Below are 19,092 nucleotides of genomic sequence, written 5' to 3' on the forward strand. Positions count from 1 at the left end.
CAGAAATACTTTTCCGCAGTGTGTTTTGTGTGTCTCACGTATAGTTTCGTTATTTGTACACTGTGAATTAGGACACGGCCTTCTTACACTGTCTGGCTGTTGGTTAGTTTCATGTTACACCTGAGGTTTAACTTTGGACTAATAACACCTGGAAGTGTAAAGTTCTAGTATTCATGCCTCTCTATGTGTCCAACCTAACAGTAGGCAGTATTTAATTCAGGCCAGTTGATCCGTGCAAGTCATATTTGGCAGGGCTGGCCCAGAATGCATAGCTGATTCCTTCTGTTTTCCACTTCTCATCGTTTTTACATTACATTACATTTACTTTCACTGCTTCGTATATCGTCCATACATGAGACCTACTCACAGTACTGCCATTATGCTAAATAACTAGAATACGTACGTGAGAAAAAGATGGCAGAGAAGGTGTGTGTGGTTGTGGGAGACGCAAGGCTTAATTAAACAAAAAGGAAACAGCAAGTGGCAGCACTGTAATAAGTCTGGAGAGGAGAGGTTGAGTGAGTGAGAGGTGAGGGGGCTGTTTCGACAGCCTCTGCTGAAATCACCAGCTTAGCTGTGCATTACAGTCGTGTAGAATTTAACTGCTTTCTAGAGGACATAGTTCTCCAGTTCAGTGACGTTCCACAATTCTGTTTTTTAAAGTGAGTGGCTTCACTCTGTCCTCATCATCAGCAGGAGTTGGGTTGGGAATTGTAAGGCCTGGAGACGACCCAGCCGAGACGTATTCTTTCCACCCATCCCTGCTCAATTTGTTCCCCAAATCCAAAAAGCGCTGAGTCTGTTGTTGCCATGCCACTGGTTGTCACTGGCAACTTTCCTGAGGCAGTACCCTCAGTGATGTCATTGGTAATGGACAGCTTAACGAGCAGTCCGATTGCTCCTCGTGAGGCTTTCTGCCAGGAAACTGTCAACTGGTTAGAAACAGCATGTTTGACCTTTCATCACCTGACTCGTGTGGCAGCAGAGAGAGCTGTCTGCCAATCCCTGACCTCTGACCTCTGGGCTCTGACCTCTGGGCTCTGACCTTGGGTGGTATGATCCTAATCCTAAAGTATTCAAGGCAGAGCTACACTAACTGTGTTTGCATAGTACGTTTTATACACAAAGTTAATTCAAAGTGATGTACATTAAAGGGAACATAACTTTTATAAAGAGGGCATGATAACACAGTTCCCTGGAGTCTAACACAGAAATGTCTGTGACAAGCTTTGGTCAAAATACCACAAGGATCAAGAACTGCTGTAGCCTTCTGACTGCCAAAACAGCCATGTTTACAACAGCCGGTTTGAGTGTGTGTTCCTTTAAATGATAATGTGTCACTGCAGACCCTACACCTGTCTTCCGCTGGAACATTGCTCTGCTCATTCTAGCAGTGACAAACATGCTAACATATATACCTACACACTGCAGAGCATGCCTGCCTGCCAAAATACAGGTGAACGTAAAGCAGATTTTCCCCTAGCACAGCATGCTAATGTCGCTAACTTCTGATCACCTGTTAGATATGCATGTGAACATTGTTGGCATTGGTTGGGCATGTAAAGATTCTGGACTCAGTCCTGCTGTGTAACTCAGTCCTGCTATGTAACTCCGTCCTGCTGCGTGACGCAGTCCTGCTACGTAACTCAATCCTGTTGTGTAACTCAGTCTTGCTATGTAACTCAGTCCTGCTATGTAACTCAAGCCTTATACGTAACTCAATCCTGCTACGTAACTCAGTCCTGCTACGTAACTCAGTCGTGCTTTGTAACTCATCCTGATACGTAACTCAGTGCTGCTACATAACTCAAACCTGATACGTAACTCAATCCTGCTGTGTAACTTTGTCCTGCTATGTAACTATGTCCTGCTGTGTAATTCAGTTCTGCTACATAACTCAATCCTGCTGTGTAACTCAGTCCTGCTATGTAACTACATCCTGCTGCGTGACGCAGTCCTGCTACATAACTCAATCCTGTTGTGTAACTCAGTCTTGCTATGTAACTCAGTCCTGCTATGTAACTCAAGCCTTATACGTAACTCAATCCTGCTACGTAACTCAGTCCTGCTACGTAACTCAGTCGTGCTTTGTAACTCATCCTGATACGTAACTCAGTCCTGCTGTGTAACTCAGTCCTGCTGTGTAACTCAGTCCTGCCACGTAACTTTTTAAACTGACTGTACACTGTTTCATATACTTGAGATGGAAAACATCATTCAGGGTGTCAGAGCCTAATCAAGTTCAAGTTCAAGTTCGGTATATGTACATACATTGTTATATATGCATACATATGTACAGTATATGTATACTATGTATATATACACAATGTATAATGTATATATGAATATAATTCTCGGATTATATCCTCGGAGCACCCCCTACAACGCCCTAGAATTCAACTAAGGAAAGAATAACGTTGCTGTGGATCCTGCAGCAAGTAACGCAAGTTATGGCAGTTTTCTAGAAAATCACATCATTACCGCAGCCATTAACATTGGCTAATGCTATAAGGCCAAAGAAAGAGAGCTAGCTATAGCATCATGATTTCTTAACACTTACATTTCCATCATCGGTAGTTTATCCTCACACAGTAGGCACTGATCCCTATTTTAGGAAATCCTTTGTTGCCAGTCCCAGGTTAGAGAAGCAGTCAGATACTAAGTAGAGAGCACATGCTTTTAGTTCTCAAGCCCTGGGTGGAGTTACGCAGGCTGGGGGCGGGATGATGTTAATGACTCCCTTAGTGATGTGTATCAGCTGAGGGCGTAGATACTCGCACTGGGGGCGGGATGATGTAGCTAATGATGTAGAAAGGGGCGCCTAATCTAAACAGCTCGTTTCAGGCCTTAGACAGCTCAGAAAAACCGACTGGGTTGATAGGCCCTCAGCTTATTCATATGTACACTATATGGACAAAAGTATTGGTACACCTATACATTACAACTACAGGAGTTTTTATGACATCCCATTCTAAATTCAAATTAATATGGAATTTGTCCACTCTTCCACTCTGCTGAGAAGAGTTTCTACAAAATTTTGGAGTTTGTGGAAATGTTTGCCCCTTCGTTCAGAGAATTTGTGAGGCCAGACACAGATGTTGGACAAAATTGCTCATTATCAATCTCCGTTCTAGTTCATCCCAGCAGTGTTTGATGGGGTTGAGGTCAGGGCTCTGGGGGGTCATGTTCTTCCACACCAGACTCACCCCACCATGCCTTTATGGACCTCGCTTTGGGACACAGTCATGCTGGGACAGAAAAGGGTCTTCCCCAAACTGGTGGCACAGTTAGGCAGGTGACGTTCTCCTGGCATTCACCAAACCCAGACTCATCCATCAGACAAATAGATAAGTGTGATTCGTTACTCCACAGAACATGTTTCTGCTGCTCCAGAGTCCAGTGGCGGTGTGCTTTACACCACGCCACCCGACGCTCTGAGTTGTGCTTGGTGATGTAGGGCTTGTATGCAACTGCATGTCCATGGAAACCCCTGACATGAAGCTCCTGGCACACAGTGTCTGTTCTGATGTCGAATGCCAGAGGAGGTTTGGATCTCTGCAGCTACTGAGTCAGCAAAGTATTGGCGACTTTTACACACTACACAGCTCAGCGCTCAGTGACCCTGCTCTGAAACTCTATGTGGTCTGTCACTTCATGGCTGAGTTGCTGTGGTTCCTAAACGCTTCTACTCTTCAATAATACCACTGACAGCTGATGGTGGAACATCTAGGAGGGAAGAAACTTCACCCACTGACTTGGTGCAACGGTGGCGTCCTATTACAGCACCACGCTGGAATTCAGTGAGCTCTTTATAACAACCCGTTCTTTCACTAATGTGTGTGAAGGCCGACTGCATGGCTGGTGCTTGATCTAATACACCTGTGGCAATGGGACTGGATATAACACCTGGATTCAATGATTAACAGGTGTGTCCCAATACTTTTGTCCCTATAGTGTATGAAAACACTCGTCTTCTGCCACTATGAGATCTTATACACAAACAATAAATGAGAATGGGAATTCTTTAAACAAAGTTATTTTCCATAAAACCATAATTGAGTGGTCAGCGTGACACTCAATCATCTTACTATGAACAGGTTTCTGGCTCACGTTCAGCAGACTCTAAAAACAATAACACAATGTTTGGATACAGCGAGACCAATGGTGTCACCTGGAGAGTCCTGGCCTGAGTAATCCTTATTCCCTCACTCTTGATCTACTTTGGCCCCTCGTCTGGCTCTCACAGGTCAGAGGTCAGCACCTGCCTCGTCACACAGAAATGTAACTTGGCGTGACAGTGCTGCTTACCTTGCAGCTCGGTTGTGCTCACTGTCTGAGCCAATCCTGCTCTGTTTTAGTGCTTGGTCCAGACGAATAAATGTAAGTAGAGTGTCGCCTCCTCAGATGCCTTGTGTCTTTTCTAATTAAGATTTTGTTTGTGTTGGTACAGAGACATCAAGCCAGACAACATCTTGCTGGATGAACACGGTGAGTCAGACTGCTAACACACCATCATCGTCTGATGTGGGTCGCTTCCTTTTTTGAGGTTCTGTTTTGTCTGATGCGTGTCGCTGCTTCGGCGCAGTCAGACCTGCCTCACGTGTTGACTGGAGAAGGCTGTGAAGGGACAGAACTGTGCTTCCCCTCACACAGGCAACGTCACTGGGAGACACTGAGCCTGAGCAAACTGGGACCATCATTCTTAATCAGCAGGATAATGGGATAGGAATATTAATGTACAGAGAGAGTTATGACCCTGTTTCCTGCAGATAGACGCGCACATGCACACACACACACACACACCAGAGTAGTGAGGGCTTTTACTCTCACTCTCTCTGCCTCCTTTCCTTTCTCTCGCTCTTCTGCTCTGTCTATCTCTCTCTCTCTCTCTCTCTCTCTCTCTCTCTCTCTCCCTCTGCTCCTCTTCTCCACACACGCTGTACTTGCTGTGTTTGTTTCCTGATCAGCGCTTAACTCAGGTAGCTGTCAGTAACCCCCCAGGGCTCAGATGCCAGAAGCAGCCATACCGCTCACTGCCGCTCACTACCGCTCACTACCGCTCACTGCCGCTCACTACCGCTCACTACCACTCACTACCGCTCACTTAGTACCACTCAATACCACTTAGTACTACTCAGTACCAGTCAGTAAGTACCCCTCTGTACTGATTAGTACCAATCAGTACCACTCAGTACCATTTTACCACCCCCTCTGCCCAAAAACCAGTATAGTTCAGTGGTGAATGAGTTCATCGGTGAGGGATGGTGAGGTGGCCACTTCCTCTGGGTTTCCCCCTATAGCACATCTGCAGTCACACAGCTGACAACTCCGTAAACTGGGACTCCATTCCACGCCTAATGTTGCATAGAACTCATAAGGGATGAGTAGGAAAAATGAAGCCGTAAGGAGACTGAAGATCGCGTTACAGTGAAATGGAGGGATGGCGCTGACCTCATACACGTGTGTCACACGTTCACATACACACGTGGACAGCACTGCACCGACATGCAACTTTGCTACATTTAGTGAGTACTGGACATATTATTATGCACAAAGTAAGCCATTCACCCTCCCACCTGACTTTACACACACACACACACTCACACATACACACTCACGTACACACACACTCACGTACACACACACTCACACACACACACACACACACATACACACACACACACTCACACACACACACACACACACACTCACACACTACATTACACTCATAACCTCTAAGTCATAGAAGGCAGCTCTCCCCTGTTGAGTGGGTTAGTGGAGTGAGCACGCCTCGGGGGCCGAGGAGCACGCAGAGCTTCGCCATAACGCTGCGTCCTGGACACCTCAGACATCACATGTGGCATTTGTGGAAAGAACCAGCGTGAGAAACTGATGGAGGAAAAGTAAAAAAGAAAGAAAACTAAACAAGGGAGTTAAGGTGACGCAGATGAGCGATAAATGGATGAGTGCGAGGAGCATGTGGGCGGGGCCAAAGACATAACAGGGTGACGCACACAGCGCAGGACAAACTTTCGGCTCTTCCATGCATTAGGTGTAAGATCGGCTGTGGGAGGCTCATTTGTCTCTGTCTTCAAAGCCTCACAGTGGAAGGAATCTGGGCTCTGGCCCGTCCAGTAGGGCCTGCTTAACATTCACATCAGCACCTACACCGCACGGACCTCAGCACTGTCTGCCTCTTTCACACTCTCACTTCATCTACTTATCTCTCCATCCCTCTCTCTACCTCTCGCTCTCCTCATCCCTCATTCTCCTCATCCCTCTCTCTACCTCTCGCTCTCCTCATCCCTCATTCTCTCCATCCCTTTCTCTGTTTCTTCCTCTCCCATCTCTCTTTCCTTCTGTCTGTTACTTTTCTCTCTTGCTCCCTGCAGCTTGCAGGCACTCAGGGACACACGTGAATACTAAAAACCTCCTATGACAAATAAGGACAAGAAATCTCTGTCTCTCTTACACACACACACACACTCACACACACACACACACAAACACACACACACACACACTCACACACACACACACACACACACATACACACTCACACACACACACACACACACACACTCAATCACACACATACACACTCACACTCACACATACACATACACACACACACACACACACACTCACACACACACACACTCAATCACACACATACACACTCACACATACACATACACACACACACACACACTCACACACACATTCACACAAACACACACAAACACACACACACACACTCACACACGCACTTACACACACACACACACTCACCCCTGCTCTGATGCTCGTAAAATAGATCCACTCTAGTTCCGTCACACCCTGAGGGGATGCTGAAACTCAGAGTCCTCCCTGTTCCTTCCTCAGCTATCATCCTCCACTGCTGCTTCCAAAGTCACCTGATAATACTTGCAGTGTTACCCCATAATACACAATGTCACCCCACAACGCTCCCAATGTCACCCCATAACACTCCCAAAGTCACCCCATAACACTCCCAATGTCACCCCACAACGCTCCCAAAGTCACCCCATAACACTCCCAATGTCACCCCACAACACTCCCAATGTCACCCTATAACACCTCCAATGTCACAAGGTACATAGTACATGGATAAAGCAAATAAAGTAGCTTTTTAACCCAATGCACTCTGTCATAACTCTCCCAGTATCACCCCAAGCTCTCCCAGTATCACCCCATAACTCTCTCAGTATCACCCCATAACTCTCCCAGTATCACCCCAAGCTCTCCCAGTATCACCCCATAACTCTCTCAGTATCACCCCATAACTCTCCCAGTATCACCCCAAGCTCTCCCAGTATCACCCCATAACTCTCCCAGTATCACCCCATAACTCTCTCAGTATCACCCCATAACTCTCCCAGTATCACCTCATAACAGCCATTGGTATTAGGCAGCCCAGCCCCTCTACGTCTCAAAATAACATGGAAACTCCAAGTTAAACAGACATGTCAGAGAAAACAGGTGCTTTTCCAGTATACAGCAGTGACTCTGCAGTGACTGCAGTGATACAGTAGTGATACTGCAGTGATACAGTAGTGATACTGCAGTAAAACTGCAGTGACTGCAGTGATACTGCAGTGATGCAGCAGTGACTTCAGTGACTCTGCAGTGATACTGCAGTAATACTGCAGTGATGCAGCAGTGACTCTGCAGTGATACTGCAGTGACATTTATGACATTTATATAAATGCACCTTTATTTAATATCCAGGTTATAGTACACAATATGGTACACCATTCTGGGGAATCCAGTTTCAGCAGTCCAGTGCTGTTCTGGACTGTTCTTGTGGTGTTCTGTGCCCCCTCTTTCTCAGGACACGCCCATCTGACGGACTTCAACATCGCCGCCATTGTGAAGGATGATTTAAAAGCTACTTCCATGGCTGGCACCAAGCCCTACATGGGTAAGACACTTCAGACACATGCCTGGTTTAGAAACACCCAGATATCAGCAAGCCCCGTAGGTGCCCAGGATGTTAGAGATCCCTGTAGGTGTACAGGTAGAGTCGAGAGCCTTGTGTCTGACGCAGCGCTGAGTTTCTGTTAGTCATCCTCTGGCCTTTCAGTTTATGCTAACTGGGACATTTCTGGATACCAGTATACTAATGCATTACATGAGTTCAGCACATAACAATACTAATATTCAGTAATGGGAAAGTACTTGTGTATAGCAGTATAGTGTAGAAATATGACATGCTTGAATGTACAGTACTGTATAATATCTTTTTAAATATGTCCGGTTATTTGCTTCCTCATCATGGTGAGTGATGTATGTGGGATTTTAATGGCCATAACAGTAGGTATGAGTGAGAAAGTTCATTAGAGAAAGCACACTGTTTTAAAAGTGATTTTAGGAATAAATGTGAACGTTTATACTGTTTGTGCGTGAGCGCGGAGGAGGGGCGATTGAGGCAGAACATTTTGAATCCTCACACGAGAGTTTCCTTCCCATCTCCTGCTTTGGAACACCCGCAGCTCCAGAACTTTTCCAGCCTTTTGAGGGAAGTCATCCGGGTTACTCGTTTGCCGTGGACTGGTGGTCACTGGGAATAACCTCTTACGAGCTGCTCCGAGGACAGGTGAGAGACCCTAGCGCTTCAGAGGCCTGGATCATCTCACACACAGCTGCGGAGATATGAGATGAAAAAACTAATCCGGAATATGATGACCTAATACAGAACAAAATAATCTAATCCTAAATATGATCATCTAATGCATAATAGTATACCCTAATCCTAAATATGATTATAGAATCCATAATATGATTTAATCCTAAATATGATTATAGAATCCATAATATGATTTAATCCTAAATATGATTATAGAATCCATAATATGATTTAATCCTAAATATGATTATAGAATCCATAATATGATTTAATCCTAAATATGATTATAGAATCCATAATATGATTTAATCCTAAACATGATTATCTGGAATACGATAATCTAGTCCTACATATAAAACAGAATATGATAATATAATGCTATATATAATTATCTAATCTTTGATCTGGTGAGTCTCATCAGAGCTTCCAAAAAAGAAGAAAAACAACCTATAATCTGATCTGCACCACCTCATCAGATTAATTAAAGCAGATTAATTAAAGCAGATTAATTAAAGCAGGGTCTTTTTTGGGCAGGGAGCCCAGAAACCCTTTGGTAAGTGTAATAACGAGCGATCATGAGGCAGACGCATAAGAGAAGAGTGAGCTTTATTAAGGGCAAATGCATAATCTGAGTCATTAGGACGGGCCAGGGTCAGTGAGTCAATGCGGAGAGACCGGGAAGACGTAATATAAAGACTAAAACAATAACATAAGCAGAGATAAGAACAAACAACCAACACCAGAGATTATAAACACAGTCTAGGAATCACGATGAGCAGCAACAAGACAACAACATACACATACGCATGTCCTAACGAGAACTAGAGCGGAAAACCAAAACAAAGACGTGATACGGGATAACCATGAAGAGGGGTCCTGCATGATATGATGGGCCCGTGTGAGATCTCCGTTACGTTGCTGACACACAGCATTTTGGTCGAGATAAAATACAATAAGCAACATGTGCCTCTCAGTCAAAGATATTTGTGTGAACTATCGTAGCCAGTTCAGAAAATCAAATAAGCTTTGAGAAGATCTTAAGAACACACACAGACACCTTTGTTCATAGCTTCATAAGCACTCCAGCACTGGTTTGGAGTGGCAAAGCTTCACTCTTCACTCCTCTGGACTCGTCTGAGCTGTGAGACCTGGCAGCTGATTCACTGAGTTTTTGTTGAGAGGTCGACAGCAATCAAACAACACCAGAAGAAGAAGAGTGTGAAATCAGTCCTCACTGCAAGACAACACACTGAGTACAGAATTCAGTGCTATTGGCCACTGTCATATTTAGACACACACACACACACACACTGATCATTCAGTGTTATCTTTTTGCAGAGGCCATATGTAATGGGGTGCAGTAGCTCCTCCAGTGAGATCCTGCAGTCCTTTCACAGGGTCCTCCCCTGCTATCCAGCCACCTGGTCTGCAGAGCTGAAGTCTCTGCTGGGGAAGGTAGAGCTTCTTTCCTCTGAGACATGGTAGCAAAACTTTCACTCAGTGGATTTTAGCCAGAGGAAGAAAACTGATGGGTTTAATACTACGATAATTATAATATGCGTGTTATTAATATGATCATTAGAATATGTGTGTTATTAATGTTATGATAATTACAATATACATGTTATTAAAATTATGAAAATTCTAATATATATGTTTTTATGATTGTGTTATTAATATAATGATGATATAATATGCATATTCGTATTATCATCATTACAATATGCATGTTATTCATATTATGATAATTATGTGTATTATTAATTAGTATTATTATGTGTATTAATATTAGGATATTATAGTATGTGTGTTATTAATATTGCATGTTATTAATATTAAATGCAGAAAGTTACTGCTTCTTTAATCGAGGCTAATCATGTCTTTGTGTGTTTGCTGGTTTGCAGCTGCTGTGTATCGATGCTCAGAAGCGTCTCTCCAGCCTTACAGAACTCCAGAAATTAAACTACCTCTCAGGCGTCAGCTGGGATGCCATTCTGAGCAAACAGGTCCCACCAGGGTTCACCCCCAATGTAAGAGTCAAGAACACAAAGTGACAAACAGGTGCAGCTCTCACTCCGTTAGACTTTCGCGTTCTACGTTAAAAGCATTGTGATGTTTTGGCACACGTGCCCCTTGTCAGAGGGAATGAAAGAGGATAAAGTCTTCACATGATCAGAGAGACAACACATGATTGGTGGACAGTGTGGACAGGTCAAGAGGATGAGCCACCCCCACAGCTGCTCGGAGTCTACAACAAACAGACATACTGCATCCTAGAGAGAGAAAGATGTCAGTACATTCCCAACATAAAAACCCACAAACACCCTCGACTGTAGGGGAATACAGGAAAGTCTTCTCCCGACGTAAAACCTTGGAGACACTGAGGCGTAGGAGTTGCACGTTTCTGACAGTCTGTATCTGTTTTTTAGGGCAGCACTTCAACTAAAGCTGTTTGAGTGTAACATTTGCTTCTACTGTCAAGAATACAAACATCTCACACACACACACACACACACACCATATTCTCTGCTTGATTTGGGGCTCAGCAGAAGATCTGATTAGTCTGTTGTTTCCTTGCATGCAAGCATCACAATACAGAATAGTCTAGGTCTCCATGGAAACAACTGGCCAAAGCTTAAGAATGACAGAATAGGTGTCCTTGGAAACATTCCATAAATAATGAGATGACTAGATGCTTGTTCTACTCCCCACGTTCCTGAGCAATAAGAGCCTTGTTTTTACAACCTGTAGAGGCGGAGACTTAACTGTGATCCTACATTTGAGCTGGAAGAGATGATCCTGGAAGCTAAACCACTGCACAAGAAGAAGAAGAGACTGGCGAGGAAGAGCAGGGAAAATGGCTCTGAAGGATCACCACAGGTAACGTCTCACTTAGCCTGGGCAATACAGGTAAGGTCTCACTTAGCCTGGGCAATACAGGTAACGTCTCACTTAGCCTGGGCCACACAGGTAACGTCTCACTTAGCCTGGGCCACACAGGTAACGTCTCACTTAGCCTAGGCCACACAGGTAACATCACACTTAGCCTGGGCAACACAGGTAATGTCTCCCCTAGACTGTGCAACACAGGTAATGTCTCCCCTAGACTGTGCAACACAGGTAATGTCTCCCCTAGACTGTGCAACACAGGTAATGTCTCCCCTAGACTGTGCAACACAGGTAAAATGTGTGGCATACTGATTTATTTCCTCAGTCAACTAAATTATTTCCTAAAAAACGCTGGCCTGCAAATCTCATTGGCCAGTCACTGAGGCAGTCGTTGATATCACTGCAAGAATTACTTCACTGGACACCTGTCTGCCAGTATCTTGTGAGTGGTGTTGCGTGATGAAACCTACACGTCGTCCTACTCTGAAGACAGTTTGTGTTACCGGAGCTTAAATGGAAGCTGATTGTAAAGTTGGCAAATTAAATGCTAAAGCTGGAGGACAAAAGTCTGATTCTATAAAACATAAACTCATATAAACTCATAAACGTATAAACACATCCATATGGCTAGGCGACTGTGCTGTGCTAATCTACTCACATTAACCAGGTCTGTAGATGGGTGTGCCCCGACAAAGCAACACATCCAGAGATTCTTTCACAAGAAGCAAAATAAACTTAATGAATAAATTAGAATAAATAAGTAACATCACAGTAATGAAAGGTGGGAAGAGTTTTGGCTCACTGGTTTAACTGCTGTGGTTGTGTGTGTGTGTGTGTGTGTGAGTGCGAGTGTGTGTGTGTGAGGGCGAGTGTGTGTGTGTGTGTGTGTGTGTGTGTGTGTGTGTGTGTGTGTGTGAGTGCGAGTGTGTGTGTGTGTGTGTGTGTGTGTGAGTGCAAGTGTGTGTGTGTGTGTGTGTGTGTGTGTGTGTGTGTGTGTGTGTGTGTGTGTGTGTGAGTGCGAGTGTGTGTGTGTGTGTGTGTGTGTGTGTGTGTGTGTGTGTGTGTGTGTGTGTGTGTGTGCGCGAGTGTGTGTGTGTGTGTGTGAGCTGTTATGCGCACTCATGTATCATGAACACTGATTGAGTGTTGCCCCATAAACCCTGTCCAACACTGTGTAGGCCCCACCTACTACAGTAGGACCTCCACCCACTCTGATATAAACACCTCCTGGTTGTTGCCCAACCTCTTCAAATTACAATTATATAATTATTTTATGTACACTCAATAAAAATCTAACATATCTTATGAGCAGTCCCACTTAGCGGCCTTTACTGTGAATAAAGACCCAGTGAGGTGTGTGGTTTGGGTGCACTGGTCCCACTGAGGTGTGTGGTATGGGAGAACTGGTCCCACTGAGGTGTGTGGTATGGGAGAACTGGTCCCAGTGAGCTGTGTGGTTTGGGTGCACTGGTCCCACTGAGGTGTGTGGTATGGGAGAACTGGTCCCAGTGAGGTGTGTGGTATGGGAGAACTGGTCCCACTGAGGTGTGTGGTATGGGAGAACTGGTCCCAGTGAGGTGTGTAACTGAGGAGTATAGTGACTGACTGAACCACGCACATATTTTGTTGTAATTACAGTCAGATGGAGAAAATCTAATTATTTTTGCTGGTATCTTTCCCCAACTGGAGTAATATGGAGTGGAGCTGTTTAACTATAAAAAGATTTCAGAAAGGATGAGCAGGTTCTCCACTAAAGAGAAAGCTTCTGTTCTGTGCAATCCCTGCATGGCATCTGTCATATGAGGGATCTGTCCTTAAAGTGACATAATATCCTCTAACTAATTGTTCTCATGTTTTAAAATGAGTTTTTATCCACACCCAGGTGAGTTGTAGCACAGCTGTGACTAATCAGCCAGTGAGCCTAATTAACTCACCTCGTTGGGCCCGTGGGAAGCCCCCCCCCCCGTCTCTCTCTCTCTCTCTCTTCCTTTTTCTCCCTCTCTCTCCTCCCTTCTTCTCTCTCTCTCTCTTTAGAGTCTTAGTTGTTACTGATCCAGTTATTGACAGGGAGATTTTAGCGCAATTAAATCACAGATTACCCGTAAGCTCTGTGTCAGCTCTGATGGGGCCCAGGTACCCGTAAGCTCTGTGTCAGCTCTGACGGGGCCCGGGTACCCGTAAGTCCTGTGTCAGCTCTGACGGGGCCCGGGTACAGGTAAGTCCTGTGTCAGCTCTGACGGGGCCCAGGTACCCGTAAATCCTCAGTGTCAGTTTTGACAGAAAGCTTAAATAACTCAAAGTCTGCACCTTCTAAATCTGATCTTCAGATTCTTGGTTTCTCCTAAGACAGACTTCCAAGTCAGCAAAAGAGCTGAACAAATTGAGGATATATAATAGTCCAGGAATTCTGTGGTATATAGAAAAAAACAAAAAAATATGTTTTTGCCAGAATCGTCCCGCGGTCCGTGCTTGTACAAGCATCTCTAAGAGGTTTGGTCTAATGACACTGCCACTATTCATCCGAGTGGTGTCTTGACTACATAAGATCATCTCGCATGCCCCTCCCCTTCTCCTCCTGGGCGACGCCCCTCTGCAGACACCCCACCTCCACTTCCTCGACAGAGTGTGTGACAGAGTGTGCAGTATTCCCAGGAACTTGTCCAGTCTGGAGTAATCACTCACAGATATGAGTCCAGTCTGGAGTAATCACTCACAGATATGAGTCCAGTCTGGAGTAATCACTCACAGATATGAGTCCATGTCATATCTATTCTCTAAACGTGTCCTCTTACTTTGTTTTGTATATTTTACTTTATTTTTGGTGGGAACAACAAGAACAAGATCTGGTTTTAAAAAGCCATGTTTATATAACAACAACAAAAATTAAAATGTGAGAAAATTCAGATCTTTTGTAAATGTGTAACTTTCAGGGAACTAGACTATTTTGTTAAGAAATTGGGACATACATTGATGTCAAGTGAAGCTTTTTCTGACTGGTCACCCAGTGTTGATAAAGTGAGCACATGTTCGCAAAGAGGAATACTGAGACCTGACTGAGAAGATCCAGGACAGAACCGACAGAAAGCACAGCTGTACTCTAATACCCCCGTGAGAGTGCAGCTAAAAGACACGTGCAGCTTTCATAAAGCAGAAATAATCACTAGAGCGAACGGCAAGAATGTTGAACAGTGAAGGAGACAGAGAACACGTCTCAAAAACTCATTCTCTCTCCCCATAGTTCAGTTTGAAGAGCAGAGAAAGGACAAGCATTACAGATGACACATGGAACAGCCATAATGTATCGGGGTGTCTTACATCATTGTAAGCCACCATGTGGGGCAGCTAATGTGTATGACATCACCGAGCAGATGTGTATGATGTATAATGTGTATGACATCACTGAACAAGGGAGAGCCCTTAAAGTCCATAAAGATCTTCATGATTTTAAAAGGTTTAAAACTGTAGAGAGACTCAAACGTCAACATATACTAACAGCAGATCAGCACTGGCAGATACATGTAGGCCGTTTTATACATTTATTTTGTAAATATTGATATTACTGGTGTAGTCTGTCACAGACACAAAAAACCTGGTGATTTTCCTTAGAGGGAAACAGGGAGGTGTCCCACACCCGAGAGGGACAAGGTGGTACTGAGGTCATGCCTGGGAAAGATTTGTTATGTGTACCTGTGTACAGTTTTTTTATCGCATTCTAAAATGTCTTTCGGTCATGCAGAATGATCGCCTACAGCAGCGCTTGGATGTTGTGCAGAGAGACTTCATCGTTTTCAACAGAGAAAAGTAAGAAATGTGTTCACATTAACTGTCGAAAATACAAGAACTGTAATATCACTCCAAAAAGCCTGATTATGATTTTAAAGAAGTCTGATTCCAGTGAGTCACCCAGTGTATATACTCTCAAAGTAAAATTGCTTCTATCAGCTTTAACCTCATAAATTTGGTGTCAAATCCAGCATTCAGGACTACAGAGCCAAAGACAAAGTGTCCCATACAGATTCAGTGCATGTCAACAGCTCTGAACCACAAAGCCACTCAAATTCTCTTTCTCATTTTGGAAAGGTTGAGGAAAACCAAACCAGACGCGGAAGCCAACGACGTTCTGAGAAAAGAAACAAGCCAAGCCATTGAGGATGGACAGAACAACAACCTTACTGAAGCGCGATCGTCGTCAGCGTAGGGTCGCTGAGAGATCCAGGCACTGGGTGGGATAGCTTCCCTGGGTCACTCACACACACACACGCACACACACACAGACACACACACACACAATTTCTGCCGTTGAGCGAACCTTTAACCCACATCAGCCCCTGAGCAGATCTTTAACAGACAGTGACCCACCCCAGCAGCTATAGACATTTATTTGATGTCAACTCAGGCTTATCCAGAATACACTGAAGGGCTCTGGTCTTGCAGTCTGTCTCCTTAGCAAATGAGGCTCAGAGAGACAGGGCCTGCCGTCAGCATTTAAGGCGTTGGAAGAGAATCACACTCGCACTGGTATCCTTTTACTGAAGGTGCACTATAGTATGTACATGAATATAGTGACTCGCAGAAGTTGGTGTGGAGTTTAGAAGTAGGTTGCACTTGAATCATGGCATGTAGTAGCCGTGTCTGGCACTGTATCCTTAAACACTCCTGGGGCCTTGTGTCCAAGCAAATTTGGAGTCAGTGAAGATGGTCGTCTCCATCACTTCGACTGCATTCGTCCATTCAGCCCCCAGGTGTTGCCTTACACTTCATGCTAGCATGTTGTAGGATTTGTCCACGTAATCTGAGCTGTGATAATCATAAGCTTTTAGGTCAGACACATTGGCTCTCCTTACAGTGCACTTTAGAGAAGAGTTTTAGCATCGTGGACCTTGTTCAGAAACTTTACTGATCTTTACTAAAGCAGCCTTCAAACGGTGGCCTTCCTCACCGCTGAAGTCAGATCTACTCAAGTGTCTGATCTTCACTTTTAAAGGCACAGAATGGGAAAATTCTCATTGTTTTTTTTTTTACTTGTTTACTTTTTTTGCTGTTAAAATGTGTTATTTATGTGTTTAACGAGAGAATGTTTTTCTGAATGAAACTGTACTGAGAATAAAGTTAATTGTCCTGAGCGACTTTACACATCACTAAAGAAACAATGTACACATTACTAAAGTTTCTGCTTCTTAGACAGTTTTGGATTGTAGAACCAGTACCACAGAGTTTTGCCAGAGACTTTTTAAAAATCTTTATAATAAATCTTTTGACAACTCGCCCCCCTCTAACGTGTCATTAATCTGTATTCACTTCCTGCGTTTGTGACATGTGTTTTGTACTTTGGCTCCCTTGTCGTCAGAGAGCCTTTCACTGATGGAATGGCAGCATGAGTACGAGGTTCCCATGTGGGAATTCCTTCCAGGCATGGAGAAATCTGCACATTGGGTCATATTCGTTTCAATTACCTGATGTTTAAGCCCAAAGCAGCTAACATTATCAGGCAGAAGGAGAGGTTTGGAATTTCAGGTATTCCTGCTCTCACAGACTGGACACGTAGTGTTCACTGGGAACCATTCATCAAAATGAGAAGGACTTCCCGCACAGCCTTCACACAGCATGCTGGTGTGCGAGCTACTGGTCACATATCCAGGAATCCCTGGATGTGTTCAGTAGTGTGGGGCACTACACAGCAGGGGCTCAGCTGCTCATATTAAATGCTGGAGTTGGAATGACTAATCTTCTAATAATCCTGGTGTAACGCACGTGTCCTAATAATCCTGGTGTAACGCACGTGTCCTTCTAATAATCCTGGTGTAACGCACGTGTCCTAATAATCCTGGTGTAATGCACGTGTCCTTCTAATAATCCTGGTGTAATGCACGTGTCCTTCTTATAATCCTGGTGTAACGCACGTGTCCTAATAATCCTGGTGTAATGCACGTGTCCTTCTAATAATCCTGGTGTAACACACGTGTCCTTCTAATAATCCTAGTGTAATGCACACGTCCTTGTTATGGGACAGTTTGTTCTACTGCACTGCAGCACATGTGCTTTTCCAGGGATTCTAGAAAAATGTTCCAAGTGTTTAGGAAATTTTATTTATTTATTTATTTTTGACAACTCTGCTTAAGGGGAAGAGTGCATCTGTTCTCAGATTAAAACCATAAGCATCTGGCAAGTAGGAAGGACACCAATGTTCCAAATAAAACATGTTAATGTCACCTTTGGTTAGAATAAATGATTAAACTGAAGACAGTAACAGCGTTGTTTAATGGTATTACTAAAATGAGGGTTTACATTTAGTGAACCTCTCCTGTAATTCTAACTGGGGTGTAATTAAAGACAAGCATGCATTTTGCTGTGCTTTTTTGCATAGATCAAATTTCCTTTATATATGCAATAAATTCTCAGGCATACCATATTTTTGTTCTGAAGAAATAAAAATAAAGAAATAAGTTAGAAATAAACAATCTGTTAAATTTTGTTTGTTGTAGTAAACTGTCTTTATGAGTTCAGTGTATGATTTAAGAGGGATCTGATTCATCCAAACTCGAGCCTGCATTAACACTTCACGTGGCCTGGGCGGCTAATCAGCCTACAGTCCTGAGCTTGAGTAAAACGCTTTTTATAGCCAATCAAATACTGCCATCTAGTGTTTAAAACAAGTCATTACATTTATTTTTTACAATAATTTTTAAATGTAACTTCAATTTCAGTCATTTCTAGTAGTTTTTTTACTTAACACATCTTCAAATATTTAAAGATTTGCCTATTTGTATGAAATTATTAGGTATCATATTTACATGTACAGCTATATATGGTACCTTAAAAAAATATGCAACCTTAAAGGTCATCAGATTTATCTGGGTTACAAATGACACAAATAACACGTTGATGTTTTGATATTATGTCATGCGGGTGCTGTCCATGCGCCCTGCACTAGGAAAGACACGCCTGCCAGTTATGCAGACCTGCCCCTGCCCTCTTTAGTAGACCTGCGTCTGTAGACCTGCCTCTACACACTCGCAACTACAGACCTGCCTCTTCAGATCCTGAACACTGAAATGGAAATTTCACAAGACATTTTCACCTGTGACATGTCATACGCTGTTTGTGTAACGATATTGTAAATGATGGACACAGAACAGTCAGAGAGGGAAACACTCACAGGGGAGTCTTTCGAGAATACTGAAGACCAGCGAGGACACACGTGTTCCACATCAAGGACGTGAACAGTAGCGGGTGAAAAAAACAGAGTGCGAGTACTTGGACGCCCTCTGGTGGCGGCAGCCGGGCACTGCGAGCGACTCGTTACACAGACCGTTTCAGATGGCTGATTTCGTGTACGCCGTTTTTCCTTAATACATGTTATTCTTGTTTTTTTCTTCCAGAATATCTTTATTATTAAACTTTGTTAATGTTTTACCCACGTGTGTATGAAATTCTAACATCTAGGAAAAGTCCATTAAATTGGAGTCATCAAAATGTCCTCCAGACATTTAGAAAATGATTGTTATTTCTGTGGTTACTTGCTTAACCATCACATGTCTCATTCTGAGAGTACT

At 43.7% G+C, this 19,092-nt stretch overlaps 1 protein-coding gene across 3 annotated transcripts in view; it reads left to right on the top strand.

Moving 5' to 3' along the window:
* stk32a (serine/threonine kinase 32A) overlaps window positions 1–16,804 on the top strand; it is a 45,504-nt gene extending 28,700 nt beyond the window's left edge. For 2 of the 3 annotated variants that reach the window (XM_035527549.2, XM_035527550.2), the window contains exons 6-13: window positions 4,451–4,488; window positions 7,856–7,945; window positions 8,517–8,620; window positions 9,989–10,105; window positions 10,555–10,680; window positions 11,402–11,530; window positions 15,276–15,340; window positions 15,620–16,804. In XM_035527549.2, coding sequence (XP_035383442.1) covers window positions 4,451–4,488; window positions 7,856–7,945; window positions 8,517–8,620; window positions 9,989–10,105; window positions 10,555–10,680; window positions 11,402–11,530; window positions 15,276–15,340; window positions 15,620–15,737 — 787 coding nt within the window. In that variant the 3' untranslated portion in view covers window positions 15,738–16,804. The remainder of the gene's footprint in view (window positions 1–4,450; window positions 4,489–7,855; window positions 7,946–8,516; window positions 8,621–9,988; window positions 10,106–10,554; window positions 10,681–11,401; window positions 11,531–15,275; window positions 15,341–15,619) is intronic. The other variant, XM_081719869.1, reaches the window with a different exon arrangement.
* Window positions 16,805–19,092: the final 2,288 nt, after the last annotated feature.

This window comes from Electrophorus electricus, chromosome 8, assembly GCF_041902795.1.
Source record: "Electrophorus electricus isolate QZ-2024a chromosome 8, ASM4190279v1, whole genome shotgun sequence".
NCBI lineage: Eukaryota > Metazoa > Chordata > Actinopteri > Gymnotiformes > Gymnotidae > Electrophorus > Electrophorus electricus.